Below are 25308 nucleotides of genomic sequence, written 5' to 3'. Positions count from 1 at the left end.
CTGCGTGAACGCGCGCCTCCTTCGCAGTTTTGACGGGGGGGCGTGGCTAAGAGAGGAAGAACCGTGATGGGGAAACGTAGCTCGTCACAACACCGGCCGGACTGGGTGCCTTAGTCCTCGGGCTGCTGTCATGACCGAGACTAGGGGGTGAATGAGGAGCCGCACCGTAGTCTGTGAGGAGGTGAGTGAGTGAACCGAGAAAGAATTCTCAAACTTTTTAATGACAAGTTAGTTTTCTCGTCTCTTCAGAGTGTTTCTTCAACAGGCATCCTCTCACCTGTGCAGCCTGTGACGCACGGTCACATGCCGCAGCTGCAGTATAACAGTGAACTTCTGCTAAACGCTAAATGCTTCAATTATTTCCTCCTAACCTGTTCAGACCTGCGGTGTGTCGGCATGCGCGGAAATATGACACCAAAATTGTATTAAATGTGAAAAAAAAGTGTTATTTGGGATCATAAGAGCATGACAAGTTTTCTACCATGACACATTTGTACATGCGGTGGTAAATTAGCTTGAAGAATGCAAAGCATAGACAATGATTGTGCTGTTTTGTTGTATAGTGCAACTGACCCATTTTAAAGTAAAACCTCAACGTACGTCAGTTCCTCTATGGTTTAAATTCTTCTTGTAAATGCTGGAGAAAAAAGGATGGAAAAGTGAAAGAAAGTCACGTTGCTGTGTTCAAGATATAACTGGCTGCAGTCTAAACATGCCAGTCTTCACGAGAACTGGTTAAGCCTCTGTTTGATACAATTACGTGGGTTTGCACTGGGGCAAATCAGAGATAAAAAGTTGGAGACATGAGACTGTCAGCTGCTCTTCACTTCACTGCTGTGCACATAACCTGCTGTTTATTTCCCTCGAAGTGGTCCTGTTGGTCAGATGTCTTCCTCATTTGCTTCTGTTTGTGCAAATGCTCGCCTGTAGTTGTTTTTCCCTGCTCCTCAGCTCTTTACATTAGATTGCTGAGTTTTAAAAAGTCTTGTAAAAAGTACTCAATAGTGAGTAAAAGTAAAGATAGCATGTGAATATATTACTATGATAAAAACAATAGTCACCCATATAGCATTTGAATTAAAGTCTTATAGCATCTGATATCAAATATAGATAAGTATCAAAAGTAATGTTCTCAATAAATCTGCTTATGTACCAAACGTGCAAGTAAAGTAAATTATACATGATTTGACATACTTTATACAAAGACGTATAGTGATTGGCGATGATTGATTGATTGATTGGATCTGATGTTTAGCATATTTTTTATTAGCAGAGTCAGTGTTTTTCTCATCTGCTGCCACGAAGATCAGTCAGAATTAAAATATTATCATGGTCAAACTTAGTCAAGGAAACTGTATACGGTACATCTATCTACATATATATATATATATATATATATATATATATATATATATATATATATATATATATATATATATATATATATATATATATATATATATATATATATATATATAGGCTATATTTAAGCAAACAAATAACCCTCAAGATACGAGAGTGGTCAGTGGAGAGTCTGTAACCATAACTGTAAAAAAAAAAAAAAAAAAGAAAGTGTACAGGGAGAACAAACAAACTATCATTTACTCAGTTACTTGTGAAAAGTCAAACTGGTGGACTGAAACAAAAGACAAGGCCAAAACTGTTTGCAGGATTAGTCAGATGATAATGTCATATGTGTATCATTAACACAAAGTGCATTTATATATTTTTAATATCAGGGTTATCATGAATATTGCGATGTCGCAACAGTGCGACACACCAAGTACAGGTGAAATTAATTTATTTAAAAACGTGCTACTTTGGCTATGATGAAGCATGCAATCTGCAAAGTATCTAGTAACTTAAGATATACAAAATGAGTGTAGAGTAGAATTACAATATTTGCCTCTAAAATGTTATGAAGTGGAAGTAAAGTAGCTCAAGTAACACTCACGTAAAGAACAAGTAACTTAGTTATAGTCCATCACTGGTTTTCAACGGCACATTTGATTTAGATTTACTTTCCTTGGCAAGCTCGACCTCCTAATCTCGTGTCTCTAAGGGTGCTTTGATATTCTTTGAAGTTGTAACACTAAATGGGTCTGTTGTGAGGCTTTGATGAGGAATTTTCCCTAATTTTCAAGGATCATCTAATTTTAATGTATATTATGACGATCGTATCGGATCCTCTGTCCGGTAATAAACGGGTTGCTGCAGGTCATGTGACACACTTTTTATGGGCCATCAGTTCAGTTCTGCAGCGCCTTCTTGCTGCTGAGGACTGCTATGCTGTGGCAAAGGTTATTGCAGTGGTTGAACAATTTCAAGCAATTTTTTAGCAAAGATAGAGATAAATATTGAAGCTTACTGTAGTGTGTTACTAACGTTACTTACACCTTGTGACAAGTCTTCATCTGCAGCTGTTTTAAGCTCAGCTTGGTGTTACCATTCGCTGTGGCCCAGTTCCAAGTCCTGTGTGTTTGTATCCACCCTCGTCTGCACACATGAGCCTTCTTTTCCAAGAAGAGACCATGCCGAGAAAGAGGGAAAATGTGATTTAAAACAATTTGCTCCCTTCATGTAGTGACTCAGCCGAGCAAAAAAAAAGAGCAGCAGAGGAAATGTTTTTGTGCTTTATCTCAGTATGTGGATGTGCTTTGAGAAGCACTAATTAAATGATGAGTGACATCATGTTTCCTGCCCCACATGGCTTAAATGAGCTCAACTAATCTCATTATTTTCCCCTTTACTCATATGGACTTCACTTCATGGTTGCCACTGTTGCCATAGAGTTCAAATGACAAGCTTACAAAGTGCTGACAATTATATTTTGTTCCAGACACCTATTCATACAGCGGTAATCAGTCCCACAGTGTATTAGATGGATAAATCTCCAGACTGTCCTCACAGATCTTTTTGAATATGGACTGATTTAAGATTTGCTTTGCAACTTTGTTATTGTTTGTGACCTCAAATCTTATCAAGGATACTGCATTTAATTTAGTATTGAATATGGCCTGTCTTCTTAACCATTATACACTTAACTTGACATAAAGGGACAGTTCTTCTCTCACAAAGTGATGTCATTATCTGCTCATTACTAGACTTTAAATAAGTTCAAAAGATCCTAATTGGAATTGGCATATCTTCAAGGTTTCTTTCAAATATATTGAAACATTTGCACAGTCCGAAAGATGCCTATTGCTTCAGACTATTTGAAATGTCTTTTCTCCAGACAGGGGAAGTTAGGTGTATTGGGGTTACACTCAAGCTTTAGGCCGCTGCAAAAATAGTCAGTTCCAGCAATTTTTTTAAACCGTAAAAGCAGCTTATGCCTTATAGAACTTCCTGAGCATCCAGGCAGCAGCTTTATCTGCATCAGTAATTAGTTGTGATGTCATGTGCTACCATTAGCCTTTTCTGTAGCCTGATTAGAGACACTCCTGACTAAGAGAGCACAGGACTAATCGGGCCAGTGTAAAGGATTTCATGTCACATCAGGGCCATGCACACCAGATGCTGTTAGGAGCTTTAGATACTTGGCCTTTGGTTCAGAGCTATACCAGATGTTATTTTATGGATTTATTGTAAGCAAGGGTAAAACATAGCACCACTTGACCAAACACCTTGCTGGCAGTATTGAAATATGAATACATTAAAAAAGGAAAAATAATGATAGCCTTCGTGATAGATTTTTTAAAAATTGGTTCAGTTATGGTTTGGTTAGTTGAGACGTGAAACATATGATTAATTTGCAGGTACACATTGTATATCTGTAGATTTAGGGTTGACTCATGGTGTGAGTGAAAACTGGACAACTGCAGCGCTGGAGAAAAGTCTCAAAAAGCTGCCACATGTTGTGAATTATACAGTTGTGTGCAGCACCTGTAAGACACTAGGAAAATATGATAACGGAGCCACGTAGTCTCTGATGTAATAAAATCAAATTAAACTGTCTGGTTCTGTGCACGTTGTGTAGCCGTGATAATTTAAGCTATTTCTGTACCCTACATCTCTGAATAAACCAGCGGTGGGAAAATGTTTGACAGGGTCTAATGTGCTGGACAACCACTCTGTCGTGTTGTGACTTTATTTAGCTGCTCTCATGCAGAAAGATGAATTGAAAGAAATGTATCGTCTGTTATCTGTATCTGTTTGTTTACTCTTTGGCAATGTTTCCTGATCTCTGTTGCCTCTCTGTCACTTTTCATTGGTTGTGATCCAGCAGGTCAGAGTTGGCCCTCTGCCCAGTTCTGCTGGTCCAACTGGGTCCCTGAGCAGGTGTCAGTGATGGTGGACTGTCTGCCTCCTGTTTTGCTGGAAGCCTGTGTGGTGGTGGGAGCATCTGATGACAAACTGAGGGAGGTCTACCAGGTATTTGCCTTCAAATGCAACCTGACACACCTTGAGGCGAAGCATGTGGCTGCAACAATCCCAGTTCAATTCCAGCCTGGCATGTTAAGCCTCTCTCTTCCATGTTTCCTGACTGTATCACAGCTGTCATTATCTAGTAAAGGCAGAATTGTCTGCAGATTCCCATGTACCAGGTCATGTACCATGTACTTTATTATTTTATTACTCACTAAGAAAAAACATATTTGGCTTTGAATAAGCGTGCACTGAAGAAACACGGAAACCATTGCCACAGACAACTGAAATAATGTGCTACAAGTGTTGATGACATCTGAGTTTCAGGATCTCCCTTCTCTCTTTCATTAAATGAGTCATGGCATGAGGCATATATATAGAATATGTGTAATGTAGATTAATATAACATTATCAGAGCTAATAAGAATAGAGGTCCAGCCAATCCTTCCCTTCCTGTCTCCCACTCAGAAAATTAGCAATAATGGAATTCCAGAGCACCTCCTGTTGGAGCCTGAGGTACTGCACGTCCTCGCGCCTCCCTTCGTCAGCAGGTCGCAAGCTGAGGGCAAAGCAGCGAGATCCCATGGGAAGAGGCGGCGCTCCTTTCTCAGGAAGAAGAGGGAACTACCTCCCAGTCAAGGTCTGTCACCTGTTTTTCTGGTGCGATACTTTTATCCATGGAGGTAATAAGCATGTTGTTTGCCTCAACGTTTCTGATTTGACCCGGTAATTTTACCTGCGTTATCATTGATGATATATGTAACTTTGTTTTATGGTCTTTCAGCCCCTCACATATTTGCAGGTGGAGGAGCAGATGGAAGAGGAGGAGGTGAAGATGTAATTGTTCCTAAAGACATTGACCTAATGGCTTTACCTCAACTCTGCTTTCCAGGTAGACGGACACAGACAAGTCTCCATTTAGACCAGGATAAGTTTAGTGTCATGAGGAAAAAAACATGAAGATAATTAAATCTTCTGAAAAAATATGATATTCAGACTGGTATTACCTGGGAATATATTCTTCATAATTTAATTGCTGAGGTTGTGATTCAAAAATTAAGATATTTAATTGTCTGCATGCATATCCCTCAGCCATTTAGTAGCACCAACTTGACATGATTTGCCTACATGTTAACATGTTCTGATATTTTTTTCCTCTTTATCAGGTGGACTCCAAGTAACCAAAGAACAGAAAGATGAACAGTTCCACTTCCTGGTTTTCACTGACGTTTTTGGCAACAAGTCCCATGGAGTAGTAATGCAATGTTACCGTCCAGTACTGGTACACAGTACTACACATCACACCTCACACATATCAGTGTCCTAAATCCCAAATGTGTTTTGCTGCACCAGGCAGATCTCTAACCTAACACAGAGACAAAGTCATTTTAGATACACTACAATGGCCATAATTGTTGATTATACTTAAGGAGTTTCACCATCATCTTTCCTGTGTTTTTACAGGAGGAGACGTCTGTCTTGCCGAACGGAGCTGGGTCCTTCAAGTCATCTCAGCTTTTCTCTGCCTACAGTTTCTGTGTCATATCCAAGTATCCTTACTTCACTGCACTCAGAGATTGTCTGTCATGGTGAGAAATGTATGAAACCAACCTGTTTGCCTGAATAAAATCTCAAAAGGGTTTTTGTTTCCATGTTCAGTTCAGAAATATTTTTGTTCATGGGCGCCCATGTAATTGTCAGCAGACTAATAGCATTGGTGTTATGCTTATTGGTGTTTATTCATCTTCATTTCAAGATTTTCTGTAAATAACTGGATCAAAACTTTGGTTATCACACATTTTGTTGGCGTTACAGCTCTGTGAATCCCTCAGTCTCTCTGTGTGTTTCTGTTGCTTTGTTAGTCTGTTAATCGAGCTGAGAACCTGTCGTTTGTCAGACGTGGAGGAGAGAGTGAAGGAGTTTGCAGCCAAGCTGGCACTGGTGCCTATCCCCCCGCCTGGACAGCTACATTTGGTGTGTTTGTTTGTTTGCTTTGTTTAGAGAATTTGACTCTAATTATAAAGCCAAACTGCAGTTATATAAAGATCCATTCTCTGTGGTTACTGGTCCTAAAAATATTTACATTCATAATATCATGAGCCAACACCTATCATGTTCAGATTACTGATATGGCAAACTACTATATGTAATGGTAGCATTCTTGTAAATGTGTGTACATGTATTCATACTCACGGAAGAACAGTGAACCTATGTATGTTGTGCAGATGTTCACCTTGCGTCCTCTGACCATCGTGTTGCCATCCAGAGAAGACAAAGAACACCCAGCTGTAGATTTAGACCTCCATCTGCCTTTCTTCTGCTTCAGGCCACAGCAGCTACTGCAGGTATCGCACACACCTGTTGTGTTAGTGAAACAGGAGGAGGCTCACATTAACTATCACTTCTCTGTTTGTCCTGCTTTCTGCCCTTGTCTCTGTAGGTGCTGTCCTGTCTCCTGCAGGAGCAGCGGGTTGTGTTATTTTCTGCTGATTGGGCCAGGCTCACGCTGGTGGCTGAGAGCTTGTTGCATTTTCTGCAGGTCAGTTGAAAACATCTGGAAAGCGCACAGTATTTTTAAAGTTTGATTTTTATTGAATTTATTACATAACTGTGGTTTTAAGATTACTTTAATCAAATCAAATTTAGTTTTTACTGCTGTTTCATTTCATTAAGACTCAAACATTGGCTTTAAAATCAAGTGAAAGGAAAAGTAGGGCAGAGCTGCAGTTGGAAGCTTTTTAAGGGTTAGAGACTTCCTGTTGATATTCAGGAAAATAAAAGTCCCTTTTGTATAAATGTGTATCTTTGGATGCTGAAACTGAATGCGAAAAAAAGTTGTAGCACAATCCAGTTAATATTATGATACTGATCTAAGTCGAGCCATTAAGTTTAGTTTGAAATGATACCCCACTATTAGGAAGAAAAAACGATTTAAGAATATTTTTGCAGCATTGAAAGGTTCTGAGTCCTCCACAATCCCTCATCAAGCTACTCGTCCTTTAAATCTTTTGATGCATGAATTTGTCCATTCATACCTCGCTGATCTTTCTTCCAGCCTCTGTCATGGCAGCAGCCTTATGTTCCTGTCCTGGCCACAGGCATGCTGGACTTTCTCATGGTTCCTACAGCCTTCCTCATGGGCTGCCATCTCAGACATTTAGAAGAAGTTGCTGCTGTGAGTCCATGGTCTACCAAATGAGTTTAATCTTAAAGTAAAAGATAGTTTTGGAAGTAGAAAATGATGATAAATGTACATTGGGTAATTTTGTCATTTATTAAATTCATCTCAAATTAAGAAATTATGATGAAATGACTGAGTGTGAACAGCAGGACAGAGTCAAGCCTTCTGTTTCAGTCTTATTCAGGATTATGAGAGGCATGACAATGCCATTGTGTCTATTCTTGACCACAAAACATAAACATTTGTTTACATATTACATTTCTTTCTTTTTGGCTGTATTTACTACATTTTTCCTTGATCACAGAAGTAACATGGACTTTTTTGTTAAATAATGTCATATATGTATTTACTTCAGAAACGTATCAGTGAGCTCATAAAGAGGGGAATGATTTATTTGATTTCTGATAATTCCCTATGTAGGAAACAGATGATCTGATCCTAATCGACATCGACAACGGAAGTGTTTCCACTTCTTGTTCTGAGACTCTTGACCTACCACAGATTCCCCCGGCTGCTGCAGAGTGCTTCAACCAGAGGTACTCACTACAGTGCCAAGAATGCTATGATTACAGCTATTTTCTAGATAGTATTATACTATACAGAAATCAAAACAAACAAACTAAAAGAAAGCAGCAGATGGATTTGGACTGAAGATGTACAGCTCTGATTATTCAGTAGCTTCTTCTCAATCTTGTTGAAAAATTAGACATCATGAGTGTGTTTTTTGCAGATGTCAGTCCCTGAAGATACACTTTGACCTGTATCAGTGCAAGCGTGCAACCTGCACTGAGATCAGTGAGCAGCGGGCACAGAGGAGAGCGTGGCAGCACAACCTCAACCATGACATCCAGAGGACCACACTGGAGCTGATTGTCAACATATTCAGGTTTTGTGAATGTTCATTGTTTACTGAGATCTAGTGAGATGGTTTGCCTAAAATGTATGTATTTTGTTAATATATACATACATGTTTGTGTCTATATCAGGGATGTTGGAAGTCATCTGAACTATGAACATCGAGTGTTTAATAGCGAAGAGTTCCTGAAAACCAGAGAGCCATCTGAGCAGCTTTTTTACAAGAAGGTAAACAGCAGGGGGTTTTTTCTATCGTTTTAGCTGACTCTTATCTGACATGGAACTCTAGGCCTGGTGCTTATTTTCTAATTAATGTGGCTGTGTTCCAGGTGTTGGAGACACACATCTTCCATTCATTCCTCAGGGATCGTCTCAACAGGAAAATGGACAACTATGCTCGAATGGAACTCAGCACTCGCACTGAGATGCAGAGGTGAGTAGCTAAACCTACCTCTAAAAAGCCTCAAACCAAATGTTGATATGCCTCAAGTCAATGTGTGTGTCTGTCATTGATGAAAACTGAACATTGTAAGCTTCATAAATGTAGGATTTATAGCATGGCTGTTGTATTGGATTTGTTTTAGTTCTGCGGGAACTTGAAACTAAGTGTACACTGAAAATACATCCATAGATCCAGTCGCTTATGCCACATGTAGTTGATCTCAGTGAGTTCTGATTTCATTTTGAAGCTGAGGTAAAATTAGCTGAGGCCAAATAACCACTGCAGTCTTCTCTAGTTGTATGGCAAAATCTTGAGTTGTGCTGTAAAAATACCCCTTCAATGTGTAGTTTGTGATATGTGTCATCTAGGATGAAGGCTATGCTTGAAGTCCCACGCAGACCCACCATGCAGGAGATTCAAGCTCGGAGAAACAGCTCTGCTACAGAAAACAGGCTGAGTAAGAGGCTGGGCATGAGCCTCCCAAACCTCGGAGACGACCAGACTTTAAGCTTCCAAAGAAACATGCTGCTGACCAGGACCATCCTGCCTGACCCTGGTGAGACTGCAGAGGAAGTTTAGACGAAGCAGAGGTACAAGCTGTCAAGTTATAGACAAAATAGCTTGGAAAAGATTAAACCTTTGTCTGTTTCTCTCCCCCTCTTGCTGTCACCTCATCTTCCTCCGCACATTTTCTCTTTCCCTGTTATCTCTTTGTGTCTACTAGCTCTGAGATGTACTCCTAAGCCGGTAAAGGTGTTTAAACTCCCAGATTTCCCAGCAACTCTGTCTGTCCACTCCGTCCAAAGTTATTACAGTGAGCTGATCCACCAGCTTGGCAAGGCCATCTTCTCTGCCCAAAACGAAGATCCAGCTCTGCTGGCCAGGTATTTTTCTTTTCTCATCCTTTCTGGAACAACCCTGTCATACTTATTACTGTATCTATATTTCAATTCGTACCGGTCAATGCTGGTTTTGACTTCAGGTACTTAAAGTTTAAGAATAGCTTTCCCTCTGTAGATTCTACTTCTTGCGTGGTTTCATCAACACATTGTGTTCACGGCGACTGGACGCTCTGGGTGATTTCCAGAACCTCTACAAGACAGACACCGCCATCTTCCCCACACAAATGGTCACATGGCTCGTGGACTCGCTGCACCGAGACGAGAGGCATCAAGCTGAGAGACGACCTGAACTTAAGAGACTCATCCTCAAGGTCTGTCAGTTTACACAACGTTTATTCCCGTCCCGTCGAACTGGTGGTGATGGACGTGGCTTTTTTTTCCATCTGTTAGGTGAAGACGGAGAACGAAAAGCCGATGGTGCAGCCTGACGACCACGTCAAGAAGTTTAAGCTTCCCCGAAAGCATCTGCATCAGGAAGAGTTTGTGCGTTGTGTCCAGGAGAGCGGGATTGTTAGGGATGTAGCCACCATACATCGTTTATTTGATGCTCTCATTATTGGTAAGTGAGGAGAGTCTGATGTATGTAGTCTGGAGATCACTTTCGATGTTTGATATCTTGTATAGAAGCTTTCAGTATCAAACATCAGACCAACAAATGCTGGAGTGTTGATTTGATGCGCTGTGAGCTGACAGAGTGAACTCAGAAGTGACGATACAGTAATTAGTTTGTTGTCAGTTGAGAAACCAAAAGAATGCAAAGAATGCAAATCGATTTCAGGAGTTGTTGCTGACAGAGTGGGATCAAGCAGCCCTCAGATGATCCGTTATGCCGCTTTACTGTTCTGTAAGCATGAAGTACAGTCTGTACTCAATGTCTAGTTATGCTCACACAGCCACACAAACCAGTGTCCAGCTGAAGTGAAGGGAACAGATTCATAGTAAAAATACTGTGAATGATATAATTGTCTAGTGACTAGACAAAGACTTTAAAATGCTATATTACTTACTGTTTTGGTTGGAATAAATTTAATGTTTTCTTTGAATAAATAACAGCTCTTCACCTCAGACTGGCCATTTAATGCATCAAGTGGGAGTAGAGTCGAGTCAGATTGGCCTCCCAGGGACCACTTATTAGTTGTTTGACAATGGTTTTCTTATTTAATTAATTGTCTGGGTGGGTTATAGGAATCAGTGAGCCCATTAAAGCGGCACTAAAGAGTATATTTTTTATAACAAATTTCATATAATGAATTAAATGACGACATAATTTTTCAACATAATTTTCAGAACCTGCTGTAAAAATGGAGAACATGAGGGAAACAGAGGGTCGATGTCCTGTCACAAGGGTCATGAAATGGATTCAGATGGTCACTGAGCCACTTCACACAAAGTCTTTGAAGCCACTCTAATTAGTTTTGTTTTTTTCCAGTGTGTTTTTCCCCATCTTTGTTTTGATGGTTTTCACACGAGAAAGGCAATCATGCATGGCCATCTTGGGGGAAAAAAAATCAGACAGACTAGCAGGACTGATCAGCAAATAGGAAGGTTTTTTAATTGGTGTGTCAGACAGTCATTTAGTAACATGTGAAGAACAATATGTACTATTCTGAGTCATCTGAGGCTGAATGTGGAACTGATTTAATTTATGTGTATCGGTGTATTTCTGTACATATTTTCAGCACGTGTTTTTCTTCTCCCTCGATGTATCACTGTGTTTTTATCTTGGAAAATATTTTTCTGTCTGCCTACACCTGTTTTCTCTCTCTCTCTCGCTCTCTCTCTCTCTCTCTCTCTCTCTCTCTCTCTCTCTCTCTCTCTCTCTCTCTCTCTCTCTGCCACAGACGAGACAAACCAGGTGGACCCCGAACTATTCAGAGACTTTTACACCTTCTGGAAGGAGACAGAGGCTGCGGCACAAGACGTCAACTTGCCCTCTGAGGTCATAGACTGTCTTGACAACAACGAGTGTGTCTACAAGCTGTCGTCGTGTGTCAAGACCTCCCGAGGCGTCGGTAAAATTGCCATGACGCAGAAACGTCTGTTCCTGCTGACTGAGGGACGACCGGGCTATCTGGAAATCACAAAGTTCAGAGAGATACAGGTCAAGTGTCTGTGATCCTTTTTTCTTTAACTTAGGTTTTGCATCTTCATTCAAAACCCTACACTCTTATTTCAACAAATAACTCTCCCATCTCTGTGCAGGAGGTGAAGATTGCCTCCGCTCCATTTCTTCTTGTTCGCATCCCTTCCCTTCGCATCCGCACCTCCGGCAGGCCTGAGGTGTTTGAAGCCAACCTGAAGACAGAGACTGAACTTTGGAACCTTGTGGTGAAAGAGATGTGGGCTGGACGCAAGATGGCCGACCAACACAAGGTACAGCAAAGCCTGCAGGGAGATATTCTGAAGTGTTTTGGTTGACCAGGCCTTCAGATGTTATAAATTGAAAGTGCATGAAACACATGACCACAATAGTCATTTATTGTATTATTGTGTTGCAGTAATAAATGGACTTAAAGTGAAAATAAACTATTCCTGTTGTTGTCTGTAACCCCTGCTAGGCCCTGAAAGCAGTTTCTCTCCTGTGCTACCAAAAAAGGGAAACAGCATCTGGAATTTGATCATTACATTGGCTTCAATTACAGTAAATAATGGTAGAGTGAGTTTTTGTAAAGACTGGTGAAAGTTACTTCACCATCATTCCAGTAGTGGAGTTGGCTGCTGGTTACAGCGGATATAGGGTTGACAAATGGTGCAAATTTGCATATGATAATTACAGCAGTGATCTGGTTACTTGTTTGACTATGGAAGTCAGTTTACGATGTGTTTTGTTATTTTGCTCTCCCCACTTGATTCAACGATGAAGTATACTAACATTTCTTTAACGTATAGTTTTATTTATTGTCTCTCTAGGATCCTCAGTACATGACCCAGGCTCTGACCAATGTCCTGTTGATGGATGCTGTCATGGGCTGCCTGCAGACCCAGAGGTCCATCACCGCTGCCTCAAAGCTGGCCTACTTTGACAGGATCAAACATGAAGGTCTGGGGTCAAGCTTATGCTGCTTTTTTCTTCTTGTTGTTCTTTGTTTCTTTCTTTTCACACAAATACAATTTTGCTTGTAGACGTTTTGGTTCTAGATCACCATTATCTTTTACAGACAAGCCAGATAATTTTTGATAAAGCTACTTTTCAACTAACCTTTAGAACTTTTAATCCCCTCCCCTCTCCATTCACCTTCTCTTTCGCGTCCTTTCATTCTCTGTGTTTGTCCCTCACCAGTGCCCATGATGGTGCCTAAAACTACCTCAGAGACTTTAAAACACAAGATCAACCCGTCACTGGACCTGGCTGAACCTCAGACTGTGCATGTGCTGCTATACACACCAGGTACTGTGTGCAGCAATAATGCCCCAGATTAACGGGTATATCTCCCTGTGGTCTTTCTCGATGATATTCACGTCCTTTACTGCTCGGGGCATGAAAGAAGTTTCTGTGCGGTGATAATCAGTTTTACACACTGAAGGCCTGTCAGAGTGCAGAGATTATCATGTGCCTCACATTTTCTGTGAGCTTTATTTTCTCAGTTTTATTTACTGTACAGCGGCTTCTGTTTTGCACATTGGTTGTTAAAGGCACAAGGCATCTACTGTTAAATGGTGTCAAAGGGGAATTCCTGTTTTTATAAACCTGAACTTCATGTTGTTTTTATTGGACATAACTTTGACGGTCTGTGTTGCAGCTACCAGCTGTGGTGATCCTCTACTGATTCACATGCCAAAACATGTAACTAAAATAGCTTTGAGAATACCAGCATGTCATGTCATCGTCTGTAACCGCTTTATCTCTTTTTCAAGGGGTCGCATCAGTAAGCGCAAGGAGTGCATATGGATACATAGTAAATGTCTGTATTACAGCAGGCGCTGCCATATAAACGCATAGGTCTTGTTGTGCTGCGTATTAGCAGGCAGGATGAAAGTTGTCCCGTTTCTCCTGTGTTTACACTGTGATGGAGAACAAAAGCATCAGCTGGCTGCTGATGTGGTTTGAAGAGATCTGAGTTTAAATAATTAAATACAACAGATTAACAGGATTTAAAAAAGTAATAGAGGTCAGAGGCAACACAAATAAAATAGTGGCTGAGGTGTGCTGTGAGATAGAGTACAGTGTGTATTGACTTACTGATTATTTCTGTCAAGGTCCCTGTTAATAACTACTGTAATTTAGAATCTTTTTATTAAGGAAAAATGTAAAATGCAAATAACTCCGTATGCCATTTTCACTGAAGATGAATACCGTGGCCCTGTCTGTGAACTGTATGGGGGTTCTCATTTTCACGGTGCTGGTGTCCTCAGACTAAACCACCCTGCAGAGCACTATGTTTTTTTTTTTTTTACTGCTTACAGTCAGCACTCACAATCCACTGGTTCCCTGCTCTCCCAGCCTTTGTCTCTTTCTTTCTTTCTACAGGTCAGTTGACTGGCAATGACTCAGAGGGTGAGATGAACGCAAAGCTGTGGGTGGCTCTCACTGGGGGCAGGGTGGTTGTGTTTGATGCAGCGAGCTGGTCCATGCTGCACGACTGCATCCAGGTTGGAGAGTCGCAGCTGGTGAGAGCAGACTTGCTGTTGTGTCTATTTCTAGGACTAATATTTATTTAAAGAAGAACTCCACCAATTTTACACATCAGAGTATGTTTAAAGGTCATGTAGAGGATCTCTGTGGCTCTAGAGGGAGTTGTGCAAAGTCTGCTGCAAGTGACGTCATTTGAAGTTGAAGTCAAGTGTAAATCAATGAAATAACAAATCTGGGGCATTAAGAAGTGAGCCCTTTTCCTAGACAGTGAAACCATCATCCCACCACTGTTTGTATCTTCACTTTTTCCCACTTCGTGACTGATGAACTGCTGTAATAAGTGAAATCCAGTCATGGGATCAATAAAATGTATCTTCATCTATGCAGAACTGCATGCTGGGATTGATCCAGGAGCAGGTGTGGATTGGCTCTCAGGACTCTGTAATATACATCATTGACACTCACAGCATGTCCTGCAACAAACAGCTGACTGAACACAGAAGTGAAGTGACTGGACTCACAGTGGACAGCAGAGATCAACATGGCAGGTAGAGACACAAGCGCTGTTAGTGTTATTGGTTCGAACATTAACAGCAGTCGTGTAATGATGAGTTTCAATGGACGGGCTGCAGCAGTGTGAAAGCATGTGTGTTTAACCAGTATTTTAAAACTGTCTCTCCCAGTCAGCAGACGTACTCCTGCAGCTGTGATGGGACGATTCTGCAGTGGGACTCGGCCAGTCTCAAGGTAAAGCGGCAGTTCTACCTCAGTTGTGAGCGTCTCTCGTCCATACAGATCCACGATGGCACGCTGTGGTGCTGTGAGTGCTTTTCACTTTATACTCACAACAGTTGTTCTGCTAACTTATTTCACACTCACACTCAAATAATAAATGACAGTAGCATTTATTGCTCTTCACTAAAATCTTATTGCTGCTCACTGTACTTCATTGCGTGTGTGTGTGTGTGCCCGTGTGCATGTGTGTGCAGGTTGTGGTGACAGCATTGTAGAATTGAAAAAGAGTGGGACACCACAAAGACGGATGTCACTTCCTGATGACCTGCGGAGTACACCCAGCAGCTTCAGCAGCTTTATCGTCATCCCAGAGGTGATTCTGAATACCCAGCCTAAATTATGGCTATTAATTAAGCAAGCAAATTGCCAGAAATACATTAAACACTTCATTGAAAAGGGTTTTTTATACTTACAATGTCTTCAAACACTTTGATGTACATATACAGCAATATAGCAACTTCCTTGGCTGAGCCGGGTTTTTGTGTGTTTGCTGCAGCGAGGTCAGGTGTGGACGGGCTGTGCAGACTCAGGGGAGTTGTGTCTTTGGGACACTAACAACTACAGACGTCCAACCAAGAGAATCTCCCTGCCCGGAAGTTCAGGAGTCACCTGTATGATTCGAGTCAAGGACCAGGTGGGCTGGGATACACAAATGCTAGCTTGTTAGTATGTGTACAGTAATGTGACTTGAACACCTCCAGTTTCTTGGTGGTTCGTGGGAACACAAAGCTTATTGAGGAAGAAAAATGGAGTCATGTTTGCCGTGATTCATTTGTTAGTTGCAGTCATGTTTATGTGAAATATAATCATATTGGACATTTTGCCTCTGTTAAGCAATTTATGTATACTTAAAACTGTAGTGCTGTGTCACGTGTCATTTTCTACTACTCATGAAGTAAATCGCATAACTAACCACCTTCAATCATCAACTATCCTCTGCTCCCCTAAGATCTGGGTGGGTTGTTGTGGCCAGAGCAGTGTCGGAGGTCAGTGTGAAGGTCAGCTGAGAGGTCAGGTGTTGGTGATGGATCCAGAGACCCACGCTATGTCAAAGGAGCTGCAGGCCCATTCGGACAGTATCCAGACGCTCTGCTCTGTGGAGGATCGCTATGTCCTTAGTGGCTCTGCGCGCCGTGACGGCAAGATCGCCATCTGGAAAGTCGAGTAGCGAACACAGACGGAGAAAGCACAAGTGAAGTAAGAGAGAGGAGAAGAAGGAAGAAGGAACTTGGTATCTTTTGGGTATTTGACTGTGACAAAACGATCGTCGTGTGGTAGGTTGAATAGAACAAGGGCAGAGAAAGTTTATTTTCACTCTGTGGAGCTTAATGTGTAGCCTCTTTAAAATGGCATTTGAGGATTTTTTTTAAAGCATAAAATGGTAAAAGCAGTCCTTTAAAGATGGCATATTAGATTTATGTGGAAGAAAGAGCCTTTATTTAAAATATATATTGTATGTTACAAAGATTTGGTTTCTCACACTGGTCTTAGAGTATGAAGAACAGCACTTTGTATGCACACAAGATGTGAAAAAAACATCAGGTTTGTGCTGTCTGTATGTTGTTTTGAAATCCTGATTTAGTCCAGATGCCAACAGCAGTAAGGTACTGAAATGCCACAATAAAGTTGTCATTTTTTTGTTATCAAACATTTATTTATAAGTACATTTTCAGGTATTATTATCTCATGTTTGTGTGAGCCTGCTTGTGCAGTCACGCTTAAAGCTGCTTACGTTTGTCACCTACAGATGGTTGCAGCCTCCTTTTCTCACAGTCTGTTTTGAAAATAGATGAGTGCAGGTTTTGCTGAAAGACCTTCATTCTTAGACTTGAAAAGTTAGGTTTCAGTAAAAACATAAAATGTTCAGTAGCTTTTTCACTTTCCATAATTTGCCTTAAACACAATTATTTGAAAGTATTAATCTTGGTTTTATATTTTATTTCCACATGTACTTCAAGCTGTTATCAATCCACCACACATTATTTCTTCCAAGAAAATGTAAATGAAAACAAACTGCTCCACTGTAAATTCTAAGACATGAGGTACTCTTAGGTGCCAGGTCAAATGAGAAACTTCACAAAAAGTCCTCAGTTGTGAATCTGATTCCATTCTAGTCAAACGCAAACATCACCTCTGAGTAAAAATGTTTCAACTTTTGTTCTCCATTTGGTGTCATCAGTAATATAATTCTTTATTTGTACAAATACAATGCAGCCACAGTCAAAGAGCTGGAACACATCAGATCTGTGAATTATTCATTGACCACTCAGTAATTATTCCTTTTTACTTTGTTACAAGGATTTAGGCAGGCCCTTGACATTAAAAGACAGTTTAAGCTATAAATACATAGATCACAAAGTTATATAGATGAGTGGTGAATTGAGTAAGGTCCTCTGGGTTTGCAGCATTCTGTTCATGAGCGATGCTTTTGTGCATATCGACAGATGGACGAATGAAAGAGCTTCTCTGGTCTCAGTAATATAGCTCTTGATCCCACCAACCTGAGGGATCACAAGCCACAGATTAATGAACAACGAATAGACCGAGAGATGTGAGTTATGCTTGACAAATGGATATTAAATTGTAAAATGTCTTACTTCCTGGATATCTTCTGACTCCTAACTTCCTGATCTCATCGTAGACAAAGATTAAAATACCGTATGGAACAGGAACAAACCACCACTGGACTCTGGAGAGAAAACACAACATGTAATATTAGACTGCCAGCTGTAGCTTCTTTTTTTATTCTCATGGGGAAAAAACATTTGTTGTGGAAAAATATCTTTTCCTGCGGGTTCCATATTTATGAAGTGCATATCCTCAGAATTCACAACATACAGACCACCAGTCTGACCTCTGATGTCAGATGGTGACCATGTTGAACAGGCTGTGTGCCTTTACCTGATGGGCATGAAATTGAAGATGTTGGGCATTCCAGGGCAGTAACAAAGCAGATTACCCAGGCAGAGCTGGAAGACTATAGCGGACACCAAGACACGGTTCCTGCACACAAGTAAACACACAAATAACAAAACATTCAGCTGGAATCTACAGGGCATAATACTTCAGGAGTAATTGTTTCCATGTGCAATTGATTGACACAAAATTAAAAGACCATATACACTTAAAATAAATTACAGGATAAGGTGTTAAAATATTTATACAATTACCAAGGACTCTTTGTTTTTGGCTGGTTCCACTTTAGGGCTTGACTAACGCTTATTGTCATCATTATTTTCATGATTAATCATTTAGTCCATAAAATGTCATAACATTGTGAAAAATGCTCATGTCTATTTCAAAAAGCCAAGAGTCATGTCCTTAAATTGTTTCATTTGTCCAATCAGCAGTCCAACCCCCCTGGGCTCTTTATTTACAATTGTTAATGACAAAAAGGGGTATCATTGATCAATAGTAATTTTAGCTGTCAAAAAAATAATGTCATGCAGAGTGATTTGTGTTGTTGGTGGGTCTTTACTGACCTGAAGAAGCCTTGCTGGAACACAGAGAGACGTCGAGTTTTCCTGATCAGCACATCTGAGATCTGACAGATCTCAATACTGACGAAAAACACAGTGTAGCACGTATACTCCTGGTACAACCTTTGACTGAAGGTCTGTAAAGAGATGAGAGGACATGGTGAGGGGCTGATAAAATACACAATTATATTCACCCAGGAAACAATAATGAGACATTTATGTGTCCACAGTTTGAAAAGGACTCAAAGATTGGATCCGAACCCATTCTTGTCCGTAGCTGTCCTGTAAATCTTGAAGATGAACATTCTCCCACTGAGAACGCAGGCCGACACACAAGAGAGGAAACCAGCCCTCCTGGGCCATGGCTGTGAAATAATCTGTAAAACCTGCAAAAGACTGGATGGCTCCTAAAACAGAGACAGAAGAAATAAGAATACTAGTTTAACAGTTTATAAATGTGGCTCATCGTAATACAACTCACTCACACTGCTTTATTGTGCATGGACAAAAGAGTGTGTCTGGTCTCTTAACAGGCTAGTGATGTATTCTTCAAGCATGAAATTCATTCAGGTACTGTTTATGTTTGTCTATTTTGTATTTATGCAAAGTCTTCAGATTAATGTATCTAGCTAACGGTATGTTTCGTCTCACCTATCTGGAAGTATGAGTACACAGCCAGGGCCTCGTTTACCAGTCGATGGCGGCGAGGGTTCCTGGGCTTCAGGTGCATGATGTCGCTCTCTGCTTTCTCATAGGCCAGAGAGACCGAGGGGAACTACAGGGGAGACAGGAATAATCAAACAATATTACAACACGAGCAAATATTATACACAATCATTGTCTTTGATGAAAAACTAAATAGCCAGTTTTGTGACCAAACATTTTCTTGTCTCGCTGAACTGGTACCTATAAAGTAATTACTCACGATATCAGTGGCCAGTTCGATGAAGAGGATAGTGATGCAGCCCAGAGGAAGAGGCACGCTGACAGTGATGTAGATCAGATATGGAGTCAGCTCAGGGATGTTCTTGGTCAGTGTGTAGGCAATAGACTTCTTGAGGTTGTCAAAGATAAGACGGCCTACAAACACACATCAACTCACCTCAACTCAACAGAATAGCTCACTATAATCAGTGCAAACAAACTCTTCATCGATCAGTGGGAGACACCGGATGTCTGAGGGGCAGGGGTAAAGGAAGCACAGAAAGTTGGGATACATTTATCCAAGCGGGCACTTTATTGTGAGAGTTATGACCACCTCATCATGTGATGACAAGTGAGCCATCTCCCAGACAGTGGACCCTGAGCTAAGATTGTTTTATCAAAACACAGAGTTTCTTCTCACCCTGCTCCACTCCAGTGACAATAGAAGCAAAGTTGTCGTCCAACAGGATCATGTCTGCAGCGTTTTTGGCGGCATCTGACCCAGCGATACCCATGGCGACACCAATATCAGCCTTTTTAAGCGCCGGGGAGTCGTTCACACCATCACCTGTCACGGCAACGATAGAGCCCTGTGGGGGGAGGGGGTTGAAAATGAAAAGATGTGTCACAAGCCTCAAAAATGTCATCCAATCATACACACAAGATATGAATAAATGCAAAGCAGTGTCTTCCCCTGCTGCCTTTTCTTTCACGATCCTCCCAGGGGGCAGTATTGAAAAAAGCTAGTCTCCTTTCAGTGTGATGCCTCGACATTTTTCTAATTATGTTCAAGGGAAACTTGCATTGGACAGATTGTTTTTTAATTGTTGAATTGAATATGTTTTTTTTTACCAGACGCTGACAACTCTCCACGATAATCAGTTTCTGCTGAGGGGACGTTCTGGCGAACACCATCTCAGGATGGTTCCGTAGTGCGTCGTCTAGCTCGTCACTGCTCATCTCTTTCAACTGACCACCACTGATCACACAGGCACGGGCGTCCCTACACACGAGAAATTGAACATAAAGCAGGCGTAAGTGCTGTTTCCATACTGAGAAAGTATTGAGCTGCTCAGAGTCGTGGTTGTGATGTCACAACTACACTGTAATCACCTCCAGCAATGCCCCATCACTGTATCATAAAGGCCTGCCTCTAATACAAGCCTGCAGGAAATACGGTACCTCTTGTTGACTTGTTCTACAGGTATGCGCTTCCTCTGGGCAATGTCCTCCACTGTTTCACTGCCCTCCGAGATGATGCCAACATTAGCCGCGATGGCCCGCGCTGTGATCGGATGGTCACCAGTCACCATGACAACCTGAAATCCAAAGATCCAAACGAATGCTATCAGAGAGGGAAAGAGATATGGCACGTGCATTTTTCAATACTGGACTGTTTCATGTGTATGCGGAGTAACGCTGACGCACCCTGATACCAGCAGTACGACATTTCATCACTGCATCAGGCACAGTGGCTCTCGGGGGGTCAATCATTGAGATGAGACCAGCAAAGCACAATCCTGACGTGGTGAAATTCATCTCATCGGTGTCAAACTGAAAGCCTCGGGGAAACTCTTTCTCATTCAGATAGATGTGACAGAAACCTGGAATGAGAAAAGAAACAGCAGATAGAACAATATTTTATCCAATGCACTGTAAGGTAAAGGGAACTGACAGTTTTGGGAAAACTATGCCACATGATTATGTCACATTAAGCCATAATAAGCACTAAGTAACGGACTAACTAACCCAGTACTCTCTCTCCCAGTCCTCCCAGGTCCATGTAGGCTGTCTGAAAGGCTTCGCTCCACTGCTCATCCAGAGGCAACTCCTGGCCTTTTATCAAAATGGTGGAGCAGCGCTCTAAGATACGTTCTGGAGCCCCCTTCATCACCAACAGGTAGCGAAGGTCGAGAGGATCCTCCAGCTCGTGGATGGACAGCTGGAGTGACAGAGAGAGATGGTTCACAGGAGAAAAAAAAATACATTTGCCAGTGTTTGTCAAAGGATGACAAAAAGCAGTAACTCTCACCTGGAACTTGTTGGTGGAGTTGAAGGGCACCTCCACCACTTTCTTGAAGCGATTGCGGTAGTCCATGATGTTCCCTACAGTGAGCTCAGTGAACTTCAGCAGAGCGGTCTCTGACGCATCTCCCACCACAAACCTCTGTGTGAGAGGGTTAAAGTCAGACACAAATTACACAGATCTTTCCCTGTAACAATTTAGAAACAAAGACAACAAGGATAAACTCGAACTGTACCTTTGGGATAGGTACACCTTCCTGATTAGGTTTGAACGTAGCTCTGTTACACAGGGAGGCCACCCTCGCCAGTGAACGCCATGTTTCTGATGACTGGTCAAAACTCTGGCCTGGAAACCACACAATCACATGATTAATGAAAGATTACTCAAATGTGAAACAATCCACCCTTTAAAACGCATGTTAATGGTCAAATGAGCAAACCAGCCCATATTAACAAGCTTTTCTCTGTGTGTCTACCTGACTGATCCTCAGTGGTATCAGCGGAGTGGATCTGGTTGTCGAACCAAAGGTGAGCGACAGTCATCCTGTTCTGGGTCAGGGTACCAGTCTTGTCAGAGCAGATCACGGAAGTGGAGCCTAAACACACAGAGTAGAAACCAAACATCTATATATTTATATCAAGGGAAACCTATTAAAGTTCGCTCCAACAAAAGCTCCTCTCTCCCGCAGGAATGACTGCTACTAGAACGCCTCATTACTAGCACCACCTACCATGGTAGTCTGTGACTTTGTGACATCACACTATGTCACAGAGTCACACATTTGAATAATTCAGTGCTTAGCTGCTTATTGGCACCTAAGAAATCATTTAGCACAGCTGCTCTGTTGTTGTGAGTGGTGCTGAGCTCAGGTGTGCATGAGCTGACCAATCAGAGCAGACTGTGTATTCAGTAGGAGGGGCCTTAAAGAGACAGGAAATAAAACAGTGGGTTTCAGATGGGGGAGGAATACAGAGCTGCAGCACTGGACAGAATAAGAAAACTGGTGTGTTTTCTGAGCACTAAAGCATGTAAACCCATTATGGTAGTAACCCAGAGTGCTGCGTGAGGTGAGGAGCTGTAGTTGATGATGTAAGCATGTGATCGTAAAGCTTTATTTTGGATGGTAAAGCTGATCAAAGGGTTATTTCAAAATTTCAAACATTTTGAACTTGAAATGATCACTTAAAAATGTTCCTGGTGGCATGACGGACTGTCCTTGAACTCAACAGATCTGTCAGGAGCCGGATGGGTCTGGTGTTCAGCCATACACACCTAATGTCTCCACGGCCTCCAGGTTCTTCACAACACAGTTCTTCCTGGCAAGACGTTTAGCAGTCAGAGACAGACATACCTGTTAACAGAGACTGGTTAGATTTGTCAAGCCTACAGAACATATGATGAACCACATTGATACTGTTGTGCCATCATCTAAAAACTCCCCTTTACACCAGCTCTGATCATATAGTCAAAGACATAGTGGAAACTAGACACCATATTTATATTGTGGTTGAAGTCACTCACAGTAACTGTAGCCAGCAGTCCCTCTGGCACGTAAGCCACCACGATAGCCATGAAGAAGATCATGGCTTCCAGGAAGGCATATCCGATGAACATGGCGACCACGAAGAAGGTGAACCCAAAGAAGATTGCAAGACCGGCGATGATGTCAACAAAATGCTCGATTTCAATGGCAATGGGCGTTTTCTCGTTGCCGACGCCACTCGCCAAGCTGGCGATCCGGCCGATGATGGTACGATCACCCGTGTTAATGATCACACCTGTAGCAACACCTGGGGAGGAGAGGAGAGTTACAGTCATGGCTAAAGCTCCAGTTGAAGAATTTTTACATGTAAGCGATTTACACAATAGGCTATTACATGCATGTGTGTACTGTTCACTGTACCTTCCAGACAGGTTGTAGAGAAGAAAGCAATGTTTCTGGTCTCCAACGGATTCTCATGAGTACATTCTGGGCTCCTGGTTTGCGGCTCAGACTCCCCTGTCAGGGACGAGTTGTCCACCTGGAACACAAAGTATATTCCCAAAAGGTTCATTACATGCCTATAGCTGCTGTTAGCTAGTTAGCTCAGTTAGCTGAGCTGGCCTTAATCTCTGTGGACTGGGAGCTCAGAACAAGTGGAAGAGTGTTGATGTTTACACATACATGGGTTTGGCAGCCTCCCAATGAACACAACCAGATCAGGAACACAGCCTCTGTTTTATCAACCAAGTACATCTGTCTTTGCCCATATGTATATATGGACACATATAAAATGTGTGTGTGTGACCTACCTTGCAGCCCTGACCAGTGATGATGCGGATGTCAGCAGGGACTCTGTCTCCCCCTTTGATTTCCACCAAGTCTCCCACCACCAATTCGTAGGCGTTGATCTGGTTTTTCTGGCCATCCCGGATCACAATGGCTTGCTAATTTATTGACATTCGGAGTAAGGTTAGCAAAGATGAAAAGAGATGAGCGTACGAAGAAAGACAAAGAGTGACAGGAAAGAAAACATTTTTCATAGTTTTTTATTGGTGATGTGCAACTCACCTGTGGCACCAGATTCTTGAAGCTTGCAATGATGTTGGTACTCTTAAACTCTTGGTAGTAACCAAAGCAACCAGTCACCACGACGACAGCAATTAGGGTGATGGCCAAGTACAGCTGGAGTGAGAGGAGCCAAAGATATTTGACGTTCATATCTCTGTTTTGACAGTGATATAATGGGGTAAACACTCTGTATGGAAATGTAATTCACATTGTCAAAGCTGGTGAGGTTCCCTTGCGCAAGTTCAATTCCAAAGGCAATGAAGCAGATGATGGCCGCGACCCACATCAGACACTGCAGACCTCCAGCAAGCTGCCTGGCAAACTTCACATACTCTGGAGTTCCTTTAGGGGGCTTCAGCTCATTGGGACCGTCTCTCTCCAAGATCTGACGCGCAAAGGTGGAGGTCAAACCCTGCGGATGGAGAACAGAAAAATAAATCATATACGTGAAAATGTTTGGGAAAAAAAAAATTAGCTTGGAAACATCATTGTCTTAGAACCTGAAGGACACACACAGAAGGGACAAAGACAGGAAAAGTTGAGGATGGTTCAAAAGAAAAGTAAAAAAATAAGTGTTAATAAATCAAACCTATAAGAAGTAGGACGTAAAGAAAACACAAGAAATACAACAAAGAAAGAAGGTCATTACAGAGGACATTTCTTACCTTGGTAACGCTGGTGTTGTATCTCATTTCTAGCTCCTCAATTGTTATCTCATGGTCGTCCTGCAGGAGGAGACAGATAACACTGACTGAGAACAAGCTGGAGTTTTAAAGGGCAAGTCAGAGTGAATCAAGGTCATTTATTCATGGCTGGTTGTTTGCAACTGGTGGAAACACTGTAAATGTGCGACAGCTGAACTAAAAGTCTGAGTTCATTTCTTTTCATGTGTGAGAAACGGTAGTATCATTCAGGTAGATATTTACAGTACAAAACTATTAACAACGACTGTCTCACATGTCTTATCACTCACCACAGCTGTCTTTTACTACTAGTCTTTGCCAAATTATTCATTCTTTACTTACGATATCCATTTCTCTCTTCATGCCCTCCAGTTTCTCCTTCTTCTTCTGCTTCTTCTTCTTCTTCTTGTCCATGTCTCCGTCCATTTCGAACATGTCGTATGTGTCCTTAACACAGGCAGCAGTGGGTAAAATATGTTAATGCAGGAAATCTACCTGTCCGATGGCTTGACGTTATTGATTAGATAGA

At 41.6% G+C, this 25308-nt stretch overlaps 2 protein-coding genes across 3 annotated transcripts; one reads left to right on the top strand and one right to left on the bottom strand.

Annotated features, from left to right (window-relative positions):
* The first annotated feature begins 29 nt into the window (after positions 1 to 29).
* Positions 30 to 17709, top strand: LOC119005672 (DENN domain-containing protein 3-like). Of its 2 annotated transcripts, none has more exons than XM_037073523.1 (28): positions 30 to 181; positions 4229 to 4374; positions 4837 to 5008; positions 5153 to 5260; positions 5535 to 5650; positions 5833 to 5957; positions 6231 to 6342; positions 6594 to 6713; positions 6809 to 6907; positions 7424 to 7543; positions 7970 to 8085; positions 8280 to 8435; positions 8536 to 8632; positions 8734 to 8837; positions 9215 to 9402; positions 9571 to 9730; positions 9864 to 10059; positions 10139 to 10307; positions 11590 to 11849; positions 11951 to 12121; positions 12659 to 12788; positions 13029 to 13136; positions 14217 to 14356; positions 14709 to 14869; positions 15005 to 15141; positions 15311 to 15429; positions 15613 to 15750; positions 16066 to 17709. In XM_037073523.1, exons 2-28 carry the CDS (start codon positions 4291 to 4293, stop codon positions 16282 to 16284), a joined length of 3825 nt encoding a protein of 1274 aa, XP_036929418.1. In that variant the 5' UTR covers positions 30 to 181; positions 4229 to 4290; the 3' UTR covers positions 16285 to 17709. The 2 variants fall into 2 exon arrangements, with proteins under 2 accessions (XP_036929418.1, XP_036929419.1); XM_037073524.1 differs by having other exon boundaries at positions 61 to 181; positions 4226 to 4374.
* LOC119005673 (potassium-transporting ATPase alpha chain 1) lies at positions 17282 to 25308 on the bottom strand. The gene is made up of 23 exons (XM_037073525.1): positions 25122 to 25308; positions 24762 to 24821; positions 24305 to 24508; positions 24097 to 24210; positions 23838 to 23972; positions 23449 to 23566; positions 23067 to 23335; positions 22818 to 22896; positions 22021 to 22140; positions 21781 to 21890; positions 21552 to 21686; positions 21269 to 21461; positions 20948 to 21123; positions 20702 to 20838; positions 20372 to 20522; positions 19941 to 20109; positions 19521 to 19675; positions 19247 to 19370; positions 18857 to 19002; positions 18599 to 18732; positions 18018 to 18119; positions 17714 to 17805; positions 17282 to 17617 (listed from the first exon to the last, which is right to left on the bottom strand). Exons 1-23 carry the CDS (start codon positions 25212 to 25214, stop codon positions 17589 to 17591), a joined length of 3045 nt encoding a protein of 1014 aa, XP_036929420.1. The 5' UTR covers positions 25215 to 25308; the 3' UTR covers positions 17282 to 17588.

This window comes from Acanthopagrus latus, chromosome 17 (genome assembly GCF_904848185.1).
Source record: "Acanthopagrus latus isolate v.2019 chromosome 17, fAcaLat1.1, whole genome shotgun sequence".
NCBI lineage: Eukaryota > Metazoa > Chordata > Actinopteri > Spariformes > Sparidae > Acanthopagrus > Acanthopagrus latus.
Note: the sequence above shows the minus strand (reverse complement) of the source record. Positions and strands in the feature narration are given on the sequence as shown.